Source organism: Heliconius melpomene, chromosome 19, assembly GCF_056956725.1.
Source record: "Heliconius melpomene rosina isolate 202511_hmr_F chromosome 19, ASM5695672v1, whole genome shotgun sequence".
NCBI lineage: Eukaryota > Metazoa > Arthropoda > Insecta > Lepidoptera > Nymphalidae > Heliconius > Heliconius melpomene.
The window spans coordinates 15,513,113-15,534,108 of NC_140407.1; the positions used below are offsets into that span (position 1 = coordinate 15,513,113).

The 20,996-nt window shown below is 32.6% G+C and overlaps 1 protein-coding gene across 2 annotated transcripts in view; it reads right to left on the reverse strand.

The window, feature by feature from the left end:
- Nucleotides 1-20,996, reverse strand: part of bru3 (CUGBP Elav-like family member bruno 3) — a 516,795-nt gene that overhangs the window by 138,722 nt on the left and 357,077 nt on the right. For both annotated transcript variants that reach the window (XM_085203136.1, XM_085203135.1), the window contains exon 4: nucleotides 15,894-15,942. In XM_085203136.1, the coding sequence (XP_085059262.1) occupies nucleotides 15,894-15,942 (49 nt within the window). The remainder of the gene's footprint in view (nucleotides 1-15,893; nucleotides 15,943-20,996) is intronic.

Sequence of the window (20,996 nt, forward strand, 5' to 3'; positions counted from 1 at the left end):
TATAATACACCTACTATAATATATAAAATGAAGCTTAAAATGTCCACTCAAATTACTAAAGCAGGGTTAAAGAGATATAACATGGTTAAAAACCAATCGACACACATTGTTGGGGAGACGGAAGGGGTGCCGTACCGTACATGACAATGACACAATCAGAGCCTGCATTTTTACCGTGGGCCGGGGAGATATCAATTTTGTTATATTTTATGATTTCGTGTAAAAAATTAGCAAATTTTGCTCTGTTATACAAATTGTTATTTAATGTTCGTATCAATATTTCTATGTTAATAATCTCTGAAACTACGAGTTTGGATGGAATACATGTTTTCGGGTTGAATAATCCATTATTTAAAAATTGTATTTTTGCAAGCTTCCCTTAAGGAAATAGTAAAACAGGATCCTACTACACACACGCACACACACACACACACACACACAAACACACACACTCATCGTCTACACATTGCCTATTCAGCTTATATTCAGGATGCAGTATGAAGCTAAAAAATAAATATAACCTAACTTAAAATAATATGAGAAAGATTATGCAGCTAGTTTGCACAGTATTGTTAACTAAGCCGCACCAAGTTCTAAGGAGCTTCGCAGGATTTAATATATCTGTAGACCGAAGATTTATGGTCCAAATATCTGATGCCTTACAAAGTCTTAAAACTTAGCCTAACCCTGGGTTATTAAAGCTGAACTACGTAATATACGATCGTATGCACATTCCCGATATTTAATAGCTCGAACATATTTTCATGATGAAATATTTTATATATGTGTATATAACGCTAACCATTATTATGTTGATTTTGGAAGAACATTTTCAAGTGTATTAAGGCAGAATGTGTCGAACTCCACGCCTCGCTTTATTTTACCAGAGCTGGTAACCAGATCCCACCTGGGAACCTAATCTTTAGATTCCCATTAAGACATTTCCGTATCCACTAAATCAAAATATTAAATATTTTATTCTCCCAAGTGGGAATCGAACCCCACGCTTGTGGCACTGCGCCACGACGCTCTCTGTCCGATTTCAGCAACCTACGGAAATACAGATTACAAAGTGACATAAATATCGGTAGTCAAAATTTATCGCGGACATTAACATGGAAATAATAATTTTATATTTTATATTTCATATTTTATCGTCCTATAAAACCGTTGTGATATCTGGTCGTGGGATAAATAATTCAATTTTGACCGATATTCAGGATTATTGCTTTTTGAAGGACATTTATAAATAGGTTGTTTCAGTCATCATTTGGTTGGGTCATCGTCGGTGCAAAATAAATTTAAATTTTTCATATAAAAAATCTTCCAATAAATGGAATAAACTTTCCAGCAAATAAAGAGAATAAACTAAAATTAAACCTTTTAATAACACACATTCTAAACTATACTGAAATACAATAAATACATAAAACATAAGAAATATAATATTATTTTAAATAAATACGAATAGTATTTCGTAAATAAATATTTGATTTTAGTCAAAAAGATACAGTGTTAGAGCTTTCAGTTGTAAGCGCCGTAAAGTTTCCTAGGGATGACGTTAAGAGCGCTTAAAGTTCAAATCGTATTAATAATTTCAACATAGTCGTATACCGTAAGTAGTGCAGACACACATGGCTTAGTGTTTTAAAAGGTAAAACATGTTATCTGGAAGGTGCAGGTTCTGAAGATATGTATTTTTTATAGCTTCACGCTATATCCCGTACATAGGAGGGTAGAGATAAGGAACCTGGGAACATAGTGTTAGGACACTCCGAGAAAGTGAAGCGGTGTTACTTTTCCTTTGGAAGTTACTTTAAAATATTGTCTCTGAAATATAACACCTCCTTTTAGCTGTATTGTAGAGAAAAGTTGTGTCTTTTAATATATGATATATGCTTTTTAACATTTTTTACTATCATAATTTCTAGTTCAAAATTTAATATAATTATTTATAATATTCTGAATACTACTAGGGTTATTGATATCGATACGTAGAGATTGATTTGACATTCTAACCCAAACCACAATCCTCTGAAGCTTGAAAACGACATTTGATTACATTTTCGATCGGATTAATATATGTGAAGGGGAAATACGATACAAACGTACTACCTACTAGAAAATTAATTTATTTTTAGTGTACATTTCGATATTTATTTTTAGTGTATATTAAATATATTTTTTATAAATATAGCACTATTTATATTTTTTCCTTACATAGGTCTATAAGGTGGACCAAGGGAACCTAGTGTTAAAATCCTGTTTCCCAATTTTCGACACTGCGTCCCGCGTGGTAAATCTCAATACCAAGGTTTGTCATATTACCAGAACGAGAAAATGGAAATAATTTATTCCTCTGAATGGGACAAAACCGAACCATCGTCGGTTCGAACTCACAGCCCTCCAGACGGCCTCGAATGAAAACACATATTTTTAAAATGTTTATTCTAATATTTATATTTAGGTAACGCCAAAAAGTAAAGTAGTAATTTAGAAATAAAGTAAAAAACCTTTTTAGATGAAAGATTTTCATCTTAATTGGTTGAATTTAATTATTTTAGCGAAATATAAAAAATGTTTTTAAATATTACACTTAATTAATTATATAAGTTGGACTTGAAGTACGGCGTGGCGTAGTGGGACTACGCATATACTATGGTTGTGAATTCGATCTCCACTTATGGAAATTATTAAATTTTAATTATTATTTTCACTTCACTGTTTTAGCCAATAAACTGACGCGTTGAGTTCTGCTGCTAAACAAGTTAATCTGGGGGTACATAGCCAGATATATCTCAAAGCTTCAAAGGCTGATTATCTTCTGATGATTATGAACAAGTCACAAAAGTCATAAAATATCCTCGTATATATAATAACTCCATCTGAATTTTACCGAACACAATTTTTTCCACGAACCAACAGCTGGTTAAGCAATACAGCAATAACTTCCCAATAATCCCCCGTCAGACAAACGAGCCATTCTCTCAAATGACATTACCTAGAAAAAATTGGCGCAAGAACAACGCTTAGCGTCCAAGATAAGAAAACATTTCTCCGTGAGTTGCACAAATAAGTTAGACGCGAGATGGTTCCGTGAGACCTCACCATCAGGCACAACGATATAATTTATTAACTCCTCATAAGTGCTAAAGTGTGTACATTCATATGTCCAGTGGAACGTGTGTTGGCTTGGCACATAAATAATTCAGGGTATCAGGGTATCAGGGTCTCAGGGTGCCGCCGGTGCCGGGCTCGTCGTCGGGTACGTATACACCAGAGGTTTCGATTCCACGTCTTTTACTTGAGCGGGAAATAAAGTTAATAATAATGGCGGGTGGGGAATTGCTGAGTATCATTTCTGCTGTCTATTCGGTTGTAACGTAAAATAACATACACTTTGCTCCGACCGTAAAGTTGAATATAATTTCGTGTCATGGGAATCGCGAATGTGAACAATCTTTAAAAGGGAAAAGTATTTTTCTTTGTGTTTTTGCGATTTATATTCGCGTGTTTGTTAGAACGAAAGTTTTTAATGCGTTATTGAGAGAGATTGATCGATTGTAGGTTATAGCCGAGCTATGTATATATAAATAAATAAATACATAAAATATATAAAGAGTACTCTAAATCTTTTGAGTGTATGACAAAAACCCATGAAATGGTCTCAACTAAAAAGCATTACGGACCCAACGAAATTGAATTACAAACCTTCTTACTAAGCTATTTACAAGTGGATAACAAGCGACCCAGTCGGGCCTAGCAAATAAAATTATAATTGGGACATAATATGTGGAACACGGGATTAGAGACTAACGATGGCATTGCATTGCTTTTTCACAAACCCTTTTTGGGTAAAGCCCAAATTATCGGATCTCTGAAATATGTATTATTACCCACTAAAATGTGACCTTTCTGAAATTCCCCGGAGTAAGCAGATTACAGTTGACGTTCGTAGACCAAATTCTACCTAAAAGATGCAAATGCCTTTATAATAACGTTGAAATTATTTTATTATTATAAGGAAATAGTTATTATGACAAAGAAAAGACATATATTTTCTATGTCATAATATTTCTGTATAAAATAAGAATCCGTATATATTTTGTTCAGACACTTCTAAATCCTGGACTATGACAAAAGGTTCGCCATCCCCTGGGTATACCGAGAAATGCATTGTTGGAAAACAAACGAGTCGCTGGTAGTATCCCATTTGAAACTTTTGTATTTGAAGTTCGGACTCAGTTTCGACGGGGTTATTTTGTCGCACTGGCCACCCCAAGTTTCCCGCAGAAGCGTCAACACTCGGTGTCACTTTTCCTTTGGAAGTTACTTTAAAATATTTACGACTGAAACTTTAACTGTATAAGAAAATTTCAACGAGCACAGTCCTATGGCAAATTTATAGTTTTCTGATAGAGCAAGGAAGTTTCGTATAAGTGATATCTTATCTTTCTGTCTTGTCATTTTCTGATTTATTTGTATTTGAAATAATTTTGGGTCTTTTGTAATACTTTTCGTTTGTTACTTTGTTTTATCTTGACCTCTTGCTCGAGTTGTCTGGAAAGCAAAAGTAATAAACAACTTTAAAAATTACGAGATTTTGAATTTATTGGTAAGAATTGATATATATACTCGTATTGTCATCACTATATTCTTTTCCATTAGCTTAAAATTAAGTCACTTCCAAGTTCAGTATTAATTTATGAGACATAGTGTGTTGAGTGATAAAATAATTAATTGCCTGAGTGAAAATCCAGCCCGAAACCTTCACGCTTATTCACGCATCCAATGCTGCCATATTATACTAGTTTTAAGAGATATTATCTGATTTTTCCAAGTTCTAACCAGGCTTTAAACTTTTATAGCTTTACATAGTAATAAATAAAACATATTTACTAATTTCATAATGATATTCAATTTTGCTAAAGCTTTGCATATTTTAATCAACAAACTTAAATGACTTTAAAGAGTTTGTCCATTAAAAAGCCGATCAATTTGAATTTATGATAAACCTCAAATGAATTTTACAATACAGGGAAAAAGTTCTTCCAAAATATGTTTTTTTATAAGCGTTTTGGATTTGAATATTTATAGGTCTTTAATAGTTTATAATTTGATAGTTATTATATTTACTCTGGCCATCCGATAGGGGTAGGATAGAATAAGATGAAGCGTGGAGCTCGAAATATTTTTATATTATTTGAGGGCTCTGTAGTTGTTGTCTACATTTTTGTACTCTCAACTATTTTATTAAGTATATTTCAAGAAAGATAGAAGAAAGATTTTAGAAAACGTATTAAAATATTTATTGTTGAATACCGCCACTTAACACGCAATGCTTCCATAACTCGGCTCAAAGTGGGGTGCGGAGTGTCTTAACACTAGGCTCTTTCTGCCTTTTCTGCCGTACGCGAGATACACCGCGAAGCTGAAATGTTTTTTCATAATAACCGTATTTTGCAATTTTGGATACCCAAAAATATAATTGTTTCGTCATTCCCGTCTTTAAGCTAGTAATAAATGAATATTGTCAGATAAACTCCACTGTCGTTCCCAAATAATTTCAACATCAACAACAAGCATAGTGAAATCTAATTTATTGTTATTAATGTTGTTCAAAAGTTTATTTGATTTTGCGAATACTCTTGGAATTGAAGGGCTAAAACTTTCAGCTTTCAAATTTCCCAGTAAATATTTACTAAATAAATACATTAACGTTTGGAACTTATAAAATAGACAACTTCTAATTAGAGATATTAAAATTGGATTACATTCTGTTATGTATAATTTTGTAAAGAAGGGGAGGTCAAAAAATAAACAAGTGTGGCAATGAGTTCCTTATCCAAACGTAATGTCTTGAAAATTGGTTGGAAAAGTTAAAAAAAAGTGTTTTAGCACTGGGTTACCTTTGTTTAGCTTTACATACGTAGAAAATACGTAAATAATTATAGATATATTCTACGACAGCTGAGTTTAAAAATATATTAAGCTAGCAACCCAAATTTGGCTTGGCCCACTTAAGTTTAGTAATGTTATATTATTATTATTATCATCCTCACATATTTTTACATTTATAACATTAGTACGATAATTATTTTCTAAAACAAATTCGCGTTTCTACTTTACAACACTTCATCAATAAGACAATTCTTGACAATAAAACAAAAGGAGGGTTTCCAACGGACACGCGGTGATGAGTGAATGGAGTCATGCCACGGGACTATGGGCAATTGGACGAAGGACCCAGTCCATTTATTAACACCCACGTCACAGTTGGTGTGCGGCAGATGTATACATATGCATGTCAGTAATTTGTAGAGAAAATGGTTTTTTGTTAGAGAATGTCTTTGTTTTAAGATAAATGTTAAGTTAGTAAGCACTATTTATTTAGCTAATAAAGATATTATATCGAGTCGCAGATTCGAAATTAATAATTTTTTTGATTAATTTTTGAATTACGAAATATTATGACGAACATGACAAAATAAATGAAAAATACAGTAGACGCATATAAAAATGCACAAAACATTTATATAATAAGTTAAATAAGTCTATGTCAGTGTGTATAAGTATAATATGCTTGTATAATTATTTAGATACTAGTGGGCGCGCGCAGTTTCGCCTGCTTATTTGGGGGTATACCCCTTAGGAGTGAATTCTAATAAACCATGAAACATGTGTTCAATGAAATATTTTTAAGAGTCTCAATTTCAAATTTTATAAAAATCGGTGCCGGTTTATTTTTTTTTCCATACAAACTTTCAACCCCTATTTTACCCGTTAAGGGTTAAAATTTTTCAAAATCCCTTCTTAGTGGATGTCCAGATTACGAAAGTAAACATCTGTCCAAATTTCACGTTTCTACCATCAGCGGTTACGGCGGTGCGTGCGTCTTACCTCAGTCAGTGAGGACAAGTCCTTTTATATATATAGATTATCTTATCGTTGTCAATTTTCTTCGTCTTAAGAAGCAATCATCATTTTAACTTTTTGCTTTATTCAATTTAATATATAATATTTTTTTAATAAAAAATATAATACAATCATTATTATTTAATATATAATATAATTTCAGTAAAAATTACGAAGTTCCACTTGGACTTTCGAAGCTGCCATTCATTGTACCACCTGAATAAATTACGAGACATCAGCTATAATAAATGAATTTGTAACGACAACTGTTTGTCGGTCGCGTGCTTCCTATCATTACGTACTTACAAATCACTCGGATTATTAACGTTTGAGGTTAAAATAGGTTTTTGTATGCGTTTACATATTATTTTCTATAAAAGTTTTATAAAGGCATCATTATTTTTTAAAAATATTCTTTAATATTTTGTTTAATACAAACATTAATTTTAAAAACATATGTAGATGTGATAAGAACAGTAGAGGGATATTAAGTTTTAAATTTTATATTTATTTTTCAATTAATTTTAATGACAAGTTTTATTTATATATTATAGTTTTTTATATAAAGGCATACAGAGTCCACCCAATAGGGTCTCCACTATCTTTGTGCCACAAAAAGTTTATATAATTTTCAGTTTACTTATTTTTCTTTTTTATTGTAATATCTATATTTATTCAACATGTCACTAATACGAAATATATCTTTAATAAGATAATATCGTGTTTTTGTTTTTAACTTTTTCAACATTATCTGTCTATTAAGTAAACTGAAAAGTTGCAAAAAATGTGAGAATGCTACCTTAAAAAATAATGGAAAAATACTCAACAGACCTTTTTTAATATAACAGAATTGATTGACATTCAGAATGGTGAATTTAAAAAAAAAACATTTTTTGAAGTTAATGTTAATTACAGAAAAAAAAATAATAAAGGAATATATACTCCACCCTAACGCCTACCTAAGCTTATTCGTAGCAACAAAAACGTGACAAAAATTGCCACTTTTGTAGACTTACCGCTTCATATAATAGATTTCGTCACGCGTCTCGCAAATAAGACCTGCTACAATGTGGAAAGTGTGTGTGGAGATGAAAAACGCAGTTTCTTGAGCCGCAATTATATTAATGGTGGACATGGTAGTTTTTTTTTAATAATATTTTCTTTTATGGAAACGACAAAGCAAAGTGATGGTAAGTGACCACCGCCGCCTACGACCCCGCGCGTCACCAGAGGAACTACAAGTGCGTTGCTTGCTGACTTTTATTTTCTTCATTATTAATAACTAGTCATTAATAAATAAAAAACATATAAAAAAATACTAATTCGACCCACACAGGAAAAGAACTAGTGACCTATTATTAACGAATGCACTTCACACTTAATAATATATTAAAGCTTAATAATTTACAGAGCAAATTAAAATTAATACAGATGAATACGTTACATCGTTGAAACGAATCTCAATCCAATTTGTTTATATACGGTCCAGTAATTAGTTTGAAGATCGAATACGTTCAAAGTGTTTGTGATACACGCAAAGGGTTAGGGAATTCATTTGAAAATAAATATTAAAACTTGTGGGTAGCTCAAAATTAATAAATATTTGAAATGTATATTTTTCGTTCATTGATAGATATTTCTTTGGTGTTGATTAAATTTTTTAATAAAAAATGTATAAAAGTTATAAAATCCTGCTGTTAATGAGATTGTTTTGATATATTGGATTTTGCTCAAAGAACCTTTTGATATTACGCTTATTTAGTATAAGATGTAGAACTAAGAATATCCATGTTTCGATTTTGGGCAGAAATCAGAGAACGAAGTGTTTGACATATCATATAGAAGATAGGGTAAAGCGTGAAGCAAAGAATAATTTAACCTCACTGTTGTATTTTTTTTAAAGTAGACAGAGGAAACCTGGGAACCTAGTGTTAAGATCACATTCTGGAGGAATTGCGTCTTTTGTGATTCATCTACACTTCGCACTCTGCCTCGTAACCAGAGTGAGGAAATATTAAATATTTAATTTCCTCCTTCCTTTCATTTCCTCGAGCGGGAATCGAATCCATAACCTACAGAGTTTGCATTCGCATGTTTGTGCCCCTGCGCCACTGGCCTCAGTGTATTTATTACTTTAAACTAATATAAGAACTTATATAATTTTCATTTAATGAAATCGAAAGTAAAGTAAAGTACCAACATAGTAGTATTGAAACAGGATGGACATAGAACGGCTGCGGTTTCACCGGAAGTTGATGGTATTGGCAAGGCGTTCCACGACATATGGAGGCAAACTATTACATATTGAACTTCGACTTACGTACAAGTTACGTACGTTATATTGAAACAGATATAATAGTTGAGGATTTCAGATTTTTTTATTATATAAGTGAACTATTGTTCCTGTTGTATACCGCACATAGCACCCTGCTATATAGGTAGAGGGAACCTGGGGATCTTGTGTAGAAACTTCCATTCTCCATTTTAACCGCTAAATTCTGGAAATTGCATATTAATTCGGGATTCAATGCTTTTTGGCCTTCAGCTGGGAAATGAAAATATTAAACATTTCATTGCTTCGAGTGAGAATCGAATCCACAACCATCGCTTTGAATCAACACCCACACAACTATATCCATAATGACTAAGATTTGTTTTCTTTCACATTAAATACAAAGTTATACACATGTTCGTACATGTACATCAAAGCACACCGTAGCGTAGTACGAAACAAAATTATTTTAAGAAAAGTTCCCAACTTCCCTACATCACGTTTATACTGAGATATTAAAATTACAAATTCGAAAGTTTCCAAGACGAGTGAGTGTTAGATGTTGAGATGTTTCACGATTAACTCTATCGTGTAAGCGGATGTTTGGAATTCGCTATGAAAATTTGTTGGTAATTGTATGTACATAAAATTTTTAAATTCATAATAAGTAAGAATATAGAAAACTATTACCCATCGAAAATTAGGATTCAACGCGCGAACGTTATTTAAATATCTCAAGACGAAGAAGATTTTGCGCGAATATAAAAGAGTATTATTGAAAATTTGGAGAAGTATATGAGAAAATTATTAGAGGATGTCCTGACGTACCGGCACAGCGCTTGACTGTAAACACGAGGGTTGTTGGTTCTATTCTTACTCGGGGGGGGAATTATTGATCTCGCTCTGGTAAAATTATAAACCCTACTCCACTCCACAACACGCAATGACTTTAAAATTTAGCAGAAAATGGACAACGGAACACTCCATTTGTCACTAGAACACCTTAATTCTCTACCTATCCTGCTATATACGGGATTCAGCGTGAAATTAAAAAAAAATGTATAAGAACATAAAGAATTGAAAGTTAGGTTTCGTGTGAACGTGACCTAATCGTTGTCTAACGTATTCAACTAGGCATGGTTATTAAATAGCGAGCCATCTGCACGTACAGCCAAGATAGTGAAACGAAGAGAAAACGTTGAACCTATTTTGGCACCTAATATTATACGAATAAAGACTAAATTGCGATATCTTTAGTAATATTACAGCGTTTCCTGCCTGCATCATTGCCTAGCTAAATAGTTATTTAAATTCAACACTCGATCTTAATGAATATTATAGTGATTTTGAACAAGTTTAATGCTTTTAAATAAATGCTTTTTAATGTGTTATTATTATAGCTTATTTTATTGAAGTTGGTATTATCATGATATTTATATTTGATGAAAGTTTAGAACTACAGTAGTTATGTTGTATTTACAACAAGAGTTTATAGAAGTTAATCTAGTAGTGGCATTGTAATGTATAGAAAATAATTGTATAGAAATTAATTTAATAAATTATGTTTTTTAACAATATTGGTTTTTTTTTCTGAATTGGTATAGATTTTCTTATGAAATATTTATATGAGTGACGGAATTTAACGCCGCGCTTTGTATTGTTATCCGAATGAGAAAATGAAAATAATGAATTGAAATAAGACTAAACTAAAAACATGAAAGAATAAAATTTAATAAACAACAGACTGATTAATCTCTTAATTACTTTTAGTTTCACGCTTTATCCCGCACATAGCAGCGTAAACAGAGGGAACCTTGAAACTTAGTATTAAGACACTCCGTTCCCAACAAAACACTTCCGTTACCCACTTCCAAGTTCCTTATAGCTACCCTATAAAATACAAGAAACCAGCCAAAACATGAATAAATCTACCTACTAGAAATTGATATAACAACGTTGTTTTTCTATGTGCAAAATGCATTCATTCGTAATAGATGGTTTTGCGGTGTTATTGTACTTGCATTGTGTTGTGCTAAACGCAGAACGCTGCACACGTTGTGCCAGAAGATTGTGGCTCCCAAATTAATGTTTTGAGGTTTGGGAACGAGGCGCGGAAATCTGGGCTTGTTACTTCCTTTCATAGAATTTACTTTGAAACTACGAGTAAACTGAGGGTGCACGAGTACACAGCTCTAACAAAATGTTATGTACTATAATGTTTTAAATAAGTTGATGTGAATAAGCAGATTGTCTTATTTGTATTTAATATAAGTTAATGACGTGTTTTTGTTTCTGATTTTAGCCTGACTCTGCTAACAGTGTAGTTATAAGGAACCTAATGTTAAGACATTCCGTTCCTATTCTTCTTGTATTTTTAATAGCGGAAGTAAACGCCGCAATTTACAGAGTTACCGTTCAGTGCCAGTGTGAGAAAAATAGGTGTCTAAACACGTTCTTTAAATTTTATGTAATGTTAAAGGATAATCCAATATTTTAATGTTTTTGCGTCTAATGTACATGAAAAACCAAGTGATTTTTGAAATATTTGGTTATATAACAATATATAACTGAAAACAAAATTAATAAAGAGACAAAAAAAATCTTGGCCTAATTCAAGCTAACAACCTACAATCCTAACAGAATCTGTAGACATTAAAACCGCCTCATATCAAACTATTCCACCGCACGAACTAGCTAAAGTGCATCAAATCCACTTCAGTAATGGTATGAAACACAAACAATTTGATTAAAAACTTTTGAAATGTTCAAACATCTGTACAAATAATACTTGGCTTAATTCATTCGAAAGAATTCGGGCGTTCGTGCTATTTATGTTTACATGGCCATTGTAATGAGTGCTAACGTCAATTAGTCGTGTTTGCCGTGCGAACTGGATGTTAGGGAATTAAATTATAAGGTGAGGGTGTTAATGTGGGTACCAAAATTACATTTTTTAACGTTAAATGTGGATATTTTTTTGAAGGGATATCCCTGTCTGTGCATGGAATATACATGACAAAATTGATTACATTTATCAATGTAATATAATATAAAATAACGATTTTTAAAGTTTTTGTCTGTTTGTCTGGGCGCTGGTGCAAGCTAGAAACGGCTTAACCCGTTTAAATATAGGTTTAGTAGTAGCACTACTGTATTTTTGAAAATATACCTTAGTAAGTTTTATTTTCAGCTTTAAGCTGTATTTACTACCTTGAGTGGGAACAAACCTACAATCTTTACAATCACACACTTGTGTCGCTATGCCACGACGGCCACAAAAATAATTGAATATATTCTGTAAATTAAAAGCTTTCTATATATAAAGCTGTTGAAGGCCGAACGATAATTAAATTCGTCTCATCAAAAACCTTTTAGTGGTATACACTATATACATGCATATGTCAATCATCTATACTAATATAATAAAGCGGAAGAGTTTGTTTGTTTGTTTGTTTGAACGCTAAGATCTCTGGATCTACTGGTCCGATTTACTATGTTTTTGTTTTGTATGAAAGCTGCATTCTTCAGAAGTGCCATAGGCTATATAATATTACATTACATATATATACTAATAAATTAAAATACTTTCTAATTTGACACGCAATTTATTCTGCCATTCTGCCATATTAATAACAACCGTCGTTGCTAAGCACCGGTTTGCAAAGTTTCTTTGTTGTTTTAAGAAAATGTCACCCAAAATGAACTTATATTTTGATATTCATCCTTATAAAAATAAATATATTATATAATATTTAATAAATATTCTTATAGTTCAAGCAGGCGTAGCCGCGTCCGGGTCCACTAGTTATGTAATAATAGTAGAGTATAAGTTATTTATACATATTTCCCGAAGATTGTGGGGAGAAAATTTTGCGATAATTATCTCTGTACTTTACTTTTCGCCGTTTTAATTTTTTTATGGTATAGTGGATCTACATACAAAGAAAAGTTATAAATGAAGAAAAAAACTTAGGGAACCTAGTGTCCATTCTCCGCTAAATTCTGGAGGTATCGAGTGTTGATTATAAAAAAATATTAGAGATTATACTTTTAAGAATACTTCTTAGACGTAAAAATAAGATAAAAAATATTAATAATACCATCAAAATAGAAAAAAACCTCAACATTTCTAAGACAACTTTCACAAACGCTACAAAGAAGGTGTTCCAAGAGCGCAAGCAACCGTCACCCATAGGTACGAAGCAATCAATTTATTCCGCAACGTCCCATACGTCCGGGGCGATGATGAACGCTCGCGTTACACCAGATTGGATTCCGTGGAGTACCATTATGGGGAAGAGGGCGATTTGTCGTGTCAGCCGTTTGGTTTCCGGACTTTTTTTGTGGCACGTAAATTGACTATCGCGTATGATGGGGCTTTGATTTTACGGACACGTAATGCTCTGAGTGATTGCTCTGTGATGTTGTACTTGCCATATAGCTGTAACAATAGCCCAATTCTATAAAGTCCAGTGGCCTAAGGGTAAGCGGGACAAGTTGTCCGTTCGATTCCCATTCGAGGAAATGATGTATTTAATTTCGTTTCCTCAATCTGGTAAACAGGCAAAGCCTTCAGAATTCGGCGAAAAATGGGGAACGGAATCTTATTGGAAGTATCTTAAGACTCGGCTCCCGAGTTCCCTCAACGTTTCCTCAACCTTTCCTGCTACGTGCGGGATACAGCATGAAGGTATAAACAAATTATATAAAAACTTTACATAAATGATTATTCTGATGTAAAGGTGGAACAAGAATCTATCTCTATCTCACAAACTTTCACATTTATAACATGGATTAGTGGAATGTAGTTAAAAGTTGAATAGTTTGTTGAGATTATAATTTCATTTGCTGTGGAGAACGGAAAGTCTTAGTTGTGGGTGTTCTCTGCTTAGCTTGCCTAAAATCGTGAAGCTAAAATAATTCTCTCTATCAACTGGGAATCGAACTAACAATCGTCGCAAACAGCCTCTTATATAAATCGGCCAATATGATTACTCAAAAACTCTTTTAATAAAATATATTTTTTCATACAAAGCATAAGCCTTGTAATGAGTGAATAATCTACGGATTTTTTCACACTTCCCTTAACAAATTCATTGTGAAAACCATAACAAAAGTGTAATATTCGTTTAACATAATAGGTGTTAACAGGCAACACCACACCACCACTTACCCTACACTTAGCCATATTTCGCTAGATGAGGTGTCGAAATAATAGCTGGAGTCACGCGATCAAATAAAACTCTTGAGTTTTATGAAACTGGCGAAAACATAAGGAAAGGACCTGTTGCTTAATAAAATACTAACAATGATTGATTGTTGCGGCCACACGAGTTTATTTGTTGCGGATGTTTGGGAAATTAGTGAGGCGTTTTTTGTGATTTTTATATGATTTTCGATTGGGTAGACGTGGTGGTTATGGGTTCGATTTTTTTTATTTTTTCGATCTAGTGAAGAAAAAATTGTAGCTTTTATAACGTCTTATAAATTGATGAACGCTAGCTGAACGCAAAAAAGTATGATTCATTGTCACGTTCCGCCTGAGCCGAGCGTGCAAGCGAGAGGGCTGAAGCAATAGAGAGATATGATTTAATTTTTCAGTCCAAACCGTTAGTTCCTTATATTAATTTGGCCACCCAAACATTTTTTTTAAATCTACACAGATGAAATCATAAGTTACCATAATCGTAGCTTATTATTATATGGAATTTTCATAAGCTCCTAAAATACCTACTTTTTGTTAATTTTGTTTACATATCAATCAAATACCCGGAGAAACAATATTTAGGTAGCTCTAAATTCAGTAATACCGTCTATATCAATAATTCAATTACAGTAGAATACAATTAGATTAACGATAATTTTAATGGGCGGTCCCTTCTAAGATCCACGGGTAAGTTTCTGTAATATCCTTGGGGGTCGCCGTTGGGATCTATTTGGCGATGGTCACCAATTATTAACCTTGCTATGATGAGTCGATTCGACCTTTACTATAAATAAGATTTATTATGAAAATCTACTTGGTTTGTCATGAAGAGGGTAAATATTAAGTTTTTGACAAGGGGTTGTGGGTTCAAGTCTAAACTGGTGTAATGTTTGTATTAGTGATATAGTATTCTTTGTAAGATAAAATGCATTGCTTTGACTAGTAACTAAGCCAGTAAGTTCATAAAAAAAAAGATTGAGGAAAAGAATCACCCAATTTACTCTCTTTTGGTTCTTTAATGACATCTAATGAAGCAAATTAGACTAAATGTAAAATCACATCTCCCTTCCATTCAATACGCCTCCTTATCGCGCCGACATTTGTCAAAACAACCATAAATAATAAAAATGGCCCTCGTCAATTTGTGACATTTTCAAAAATAACTTTTGGGAGTATTCCTACAATAAAATTATTTGATTTGTGAATTGGAATAATATAAATATTTAACCCGCGTATGGTCACGTTGGGTACTCGTGGCCTCGATAAGTTGATAAGATTTTTTAATCTGAATGTAAAAAAAAATCTCGTTCATGTCAAGTAGCACCTTTATTTTGAGAGGGTGGACGTGTTCTATTAAAAAGGAGGGAACGTAATTTGTTATATAGTAGTTGTATAGTATTTATTAATGTATTATACATAATATAAATGCATACTTAAGAAAATAAATTCAATAATCAATTAATTGAATTTAATATTTGATAGTTAAAGTCATAAATTTACCTCCTCTATTTTCGCTGTCCGCTGGTTTCACCTGAATTGCCCGGTTCATCTGTAAAGGAAAACAAACATAATAAGTATTCAATATTTTCGTTTCCTCATAATTTATAAGTAGGTTAATTTTGTGGGAATCGAGCCCACAATTTGGGCTCGAAGGCAGGTGGACACTTTATGTGTGGGTGTTTATAGTACGTATGGCCTCATTAATAAGACATTTAAATAAAATACAAAATCTTTTTAGCTAATTTAATAATAGTATAAGGTAAGTCCGAAAATGAATTTGTTTTGAGAATCCGGCTAGGTAATCTACAGTTGCTCTTTACTCTAACATGCACGTCTTTGCAATTTGATTATATCAAAGTGATTTTACCTACAGACGCATTAGATGCTTTAGAAACACAAGCATCTTAGTGCATGACCTAAATTAGATTGTTATTAAGTTGGAGAAAAGTGGGGAACGGCAGTGTCTGAACACTGAGTCCTCGAGCTCCCTTCATTCGGGACAGTTCGTTCCCCACTTTCTGCCAATTTTCATCATAGCAAGGAAATGAAAACAACACATTCCTCTGAGTGGGAATTGCACCCACAACTGTCACTCAGACACTGTGCTGCTGCGCTACTACTGCCGCTTCTCGTCTACCTAACAAAAAATATGGTAAATAAAGGACGTAGTGACGCGTCACTATGTCAAACGAATGTGATAATATGATGTGATGATGATATGTCAGAGAAAACATACCAAACTAACACCGACATGGCAAACTAAGCACGCGGCACGTCGAGCGTTCCGCCTCTGAATACCGATAACAATCAATTTGCCCAGAGTTAATGTATTCTAAAACACACTGTATTATAGTCACTACGCATAATTAACTGAAATTCTCGTGATGAAGGGAAGTTCCAACTATTTTGTATCAATTTGTAGCTGGCAATAGTAATGGCGTTCGGATGAAATGATTTTCATGGTTTATATGTAGAATTTTATTATATTTTAGTTCTAAATTGTATGGTATAGTTTTGTTGTTGAATTGTGTAGGGAAATAGCGTGTTAGGTGGTAGAACTTAACGCCGCATTCTGTTGCTTACATTCGGTAGGTTACGATATCGTGTAATACTTAAGATATAATATGAGATTGATGATTTAGAACAAATCTATTTAACGTACCATAGCAGAATAAACAGAAGGATCCCGGGAACCTAGTGTTAAGACACTTACATTCCCCACTTTCCGCCGAATTCTATAGGCATCTCAGGTAGAGTAGCGGAACTCAACGCCGCGCTTTTGCCTCTTTACGAGAGCAGACCAGAGAAAATAAAAATGGTAAATACTTTATTTCCTTGAGCGGAAATTGAACCCATAACCTATCGCTCTTACAGTCGTAAGTACGCTCGTGTCGAAACTATTGTTTTTACTATAAATCGGCTATATTATGTAAGAATTTTATTACATCAGTTTTAAATTCTAGAAGGCTTGATACTTTAGGCATTATCAGGCTATTTCATTTATTGCAGTGCAGAGGAAACGAGATGGCCTATATACGGGGGCGTGGCATATTCGTTCTTTAGGTAAAGTATATAGCACAGCACAATGTAATATGATGATGATGTATGTTTATAATTTAAAAATATTGCAGTGTTAAACGCCGTTGAATATATTATAACAGAAATATGAAAGAAATGTGCTTTTAGCTTCTTTGTTAAATTATAATTATTAAATTAAGTGTAAGTTAATCTGATTTTACTGAAGTTATATTTATTGTGAGTGTATAGTATATTATTCAAAATATTTTTTTTCATTTTGTTTCCAGCTATTGTGGAGCCCGACTCTGGCGGAAATAAAGGGTAGAGCGTCCTTACTCTACATTTTTTTGCCTATCCTGCTATGTGGAACAAATTGAAAATCGATTACACTTTGGAAATATAAAAAATCTGTACTACAACAAAACAGTTAAAAAACGTGTATAATATAAATTATATCCCGCTACGTTCTAATTGAAAACGTTTTCTAAAAAGAATAGCATAATTATCTACAATGCTATTAATATTACTCAAACGCTATTAAACCTAACAACTTACCTTACTCTACTATTCGTAAAACTAATGTATTTAGTCTATAAAGATGTTATCAGAACTTTTACAGCAATGTTTACATTGATATACAAAAATTGAGTTAATTTGTGTCGTAAAAACTCGCGCAAATCTAACACTTAACACACTGTAGTTAAAGACGATAATTCATCACGCGATTTTGTTTACTATAAAGGCTGTGGGGTGTACGTCATAAAGGTATACTCGTAGATTAGTCATATTTTACGACGCGAATGATAAATTGTATAAATCAACTATATGTCCTTTTACGGCGTTAGAGTAATTAGTTTCTGTCTTCATTTTACTAATAATTATGTTGACTTAGTTTGACCATTAATCGATATAATTATGGTTTTTTAGTTAATCGATTTTTTAGACCAGTCCAGTACCCCGCAGTGGTACAAGAGTGCGGCTGTAAGCGCGACAGATTCGATTCCCATTCGAGGTAATAAGATATTTAAGATTTTCATCATATCGCGAGGCAAAGCGCGGCGTTGAGTTCCGCCACTTCATCCATATTTCAGCGGAAAGTGAATATTTAATGTACAGAATGTAGAGACGAGTATTAAAGCGCAAGTTTTTATAATATTTTTTTTTTCGTTGTATTTCTTCTTGAGGGAATTCAGGAAATCATTTCGTTCTAATAAGACATAGTCTCACGACTCAATACGCGACATCTCGTTAATATGGGGAAGAGGGCTTGTTTAATGTAAATATGAAATTAATTTCAATCAAAATCGAACTCACGACCATACTATCGCACTGCACTCATATGGATTACTTTTACAAAATTTATTAAAGCAAAAAAGTAAGTATTTAACAAAAACATTTCTCCAATACGAATGTTTGTGTCTATATTCTCTTTAATCTCATAAAGTCTATAAATAAAAACACTCCACATTCCTCTCACACGAGTCATAGTTCACTTAATAAGTTGTGGCTAGGAATATTCATGTCAGGAACAAACTCGTAAACTAGTATTGTCGTCGCCTCAAAACTAATGGATCGGAGTTTTCAATTAGTAAATGTGATATAACGCGATACTATCGTTAACTAAATATGCGACCTACTCAGCTATAGGTACATAAATTGTCGTTTAACTTAACTGCTTAAACTTATATAGAGCCGACACGTTGTGGGGTCGATTCCCATTCGCGATAGTGATATATTTTAAATTTTCATTTCTTCTCTCTGGTGCTCCGGCAAAGTGCGGCGTTGAGTTCCGTTAATTTGGATTATAGATAAGTACTATTCAAGGAAACTGTCCATTTCCTATTTGGCCCAATTTTCGAAATATAACGTGTTTGAGTTGCGAAATTATCTTAAAAGGAACGGAATGTCTTAAAACTATGTTCCCAGTTTCCTTATTCTATATGTTATGTGAAAATATACTATATTATATACATTAACAACTAAACATACTTTTAAATTCGAAATAAGTACTCGTAAAAAAAGTAATTTAATAAGCACGCAGACGTATAAAAGCACTAAGTACCATACACAAATAGAATTTTCACCAACCTTTTACTTTTAAGGTGTTCTCTGTCCAGTATTAAATGTTTTTATAGCGTCGTTTTCGCTAAATTGATTTTTTACGGTTTCAAAGAGATACCTAAACGAGGAATGTAAGCAATCAATGAAGATCAAAAGACCTAAGCCTTCGAATACTAAGGTTACTTTTGAAGTGGGGTGATTTTTGCGAAACAGGTTGAACGTTTTACTTTATAATCGAAATATGGAAAAAATGATTGAAATATGTTATCAGCATTTTGTAGGGAACAGGCTAACATGGCGCTATGGGGCAGCTTCTGACTCTGAATGCTTTGGTTGTGGGTTTGATTTTCACTCAGGGAAATGTAATATTTTCATTTACTGGAGTGGAGATGCTGTGACAAAGAAAGCGCGTTCAGAGCCTTTCAATTCGAAATGTCTGGAATTGAATTGAATGAATGGAGTGTCTCAACACTAAATTTTTTCCTACTTATATCCCTACCTTACCATACACGGAATATAGCAAGAAGTTAAATATAATATGAAAACATATATGACACTATTATAGTATAATAGACGAACTATTATGTAAATATAGGAAACAGCTGTTCACGAAATGAATTAATTTAACTCTGATTGTAATGAAACTTAAAGAGCCGTGATAACAATAAATGAATTTACAAAATTATGAATTAATTTAAATACTTAAATTTTATTTGTAAAAAAACTAGTTGATTTCATTTCAGTTGGAAAATAATTTAAACGTGTTTAATTTTTTCTGTTAATTATTTGTGAGCGTATTGCTTTTAAATTACGGCTTGTGTATTCACTAGTCATTGCCTGCAATTTCGTTTACATTCTAACACGTAAAATGGAAGATCTGATTTTTTACGTCTCCGTTTGAATATCATCGTAGTGGTAATATGTATTACATATTCGAAGTTATGAGTTACATAGACTAAACCCCAAGAAGTCTAGTAGATTCGGCTGTTTTTTTCAATATTCATAAGGCTAGAACCATATAATAATACGACTCCACCACCATTAAAACAAACATCATAAGAAAATATTCCTCATTTTACATGTCAGGGGTGTTAAGTAAGCTTTTAAGTCATAATATTGACCATTATCGGTGCGGCGTCGCTAGGTTACCATGATACAATTATTTATGTTTTTCGACTTTAGCTATAGATTAAATGTACTTAAATGTAATTTAATACTTAATATTTGTAGAATTTTTTTTATTCATACGAAAAATGGAAATTCAAGTAAAAATTTTCAAGTTACAATTTATAGCTTCGAGCACATTATAGTGCATATAAAAATCATTTTAATCTATGTATTTATATTTTACTTAGTTTTATAATTTCAAACATTATTGAATAAGTTAATACGTAGCCAATAATATTATTCTAATCGAAATGAAATATTACGTATCATCAAATCCAAATTATCATAAAAGGTTGCATTTCATCCAGAAAAAAGCCGAAAGAGGAGAAAGCTAAAAACAATATTGTTTTTAAAATG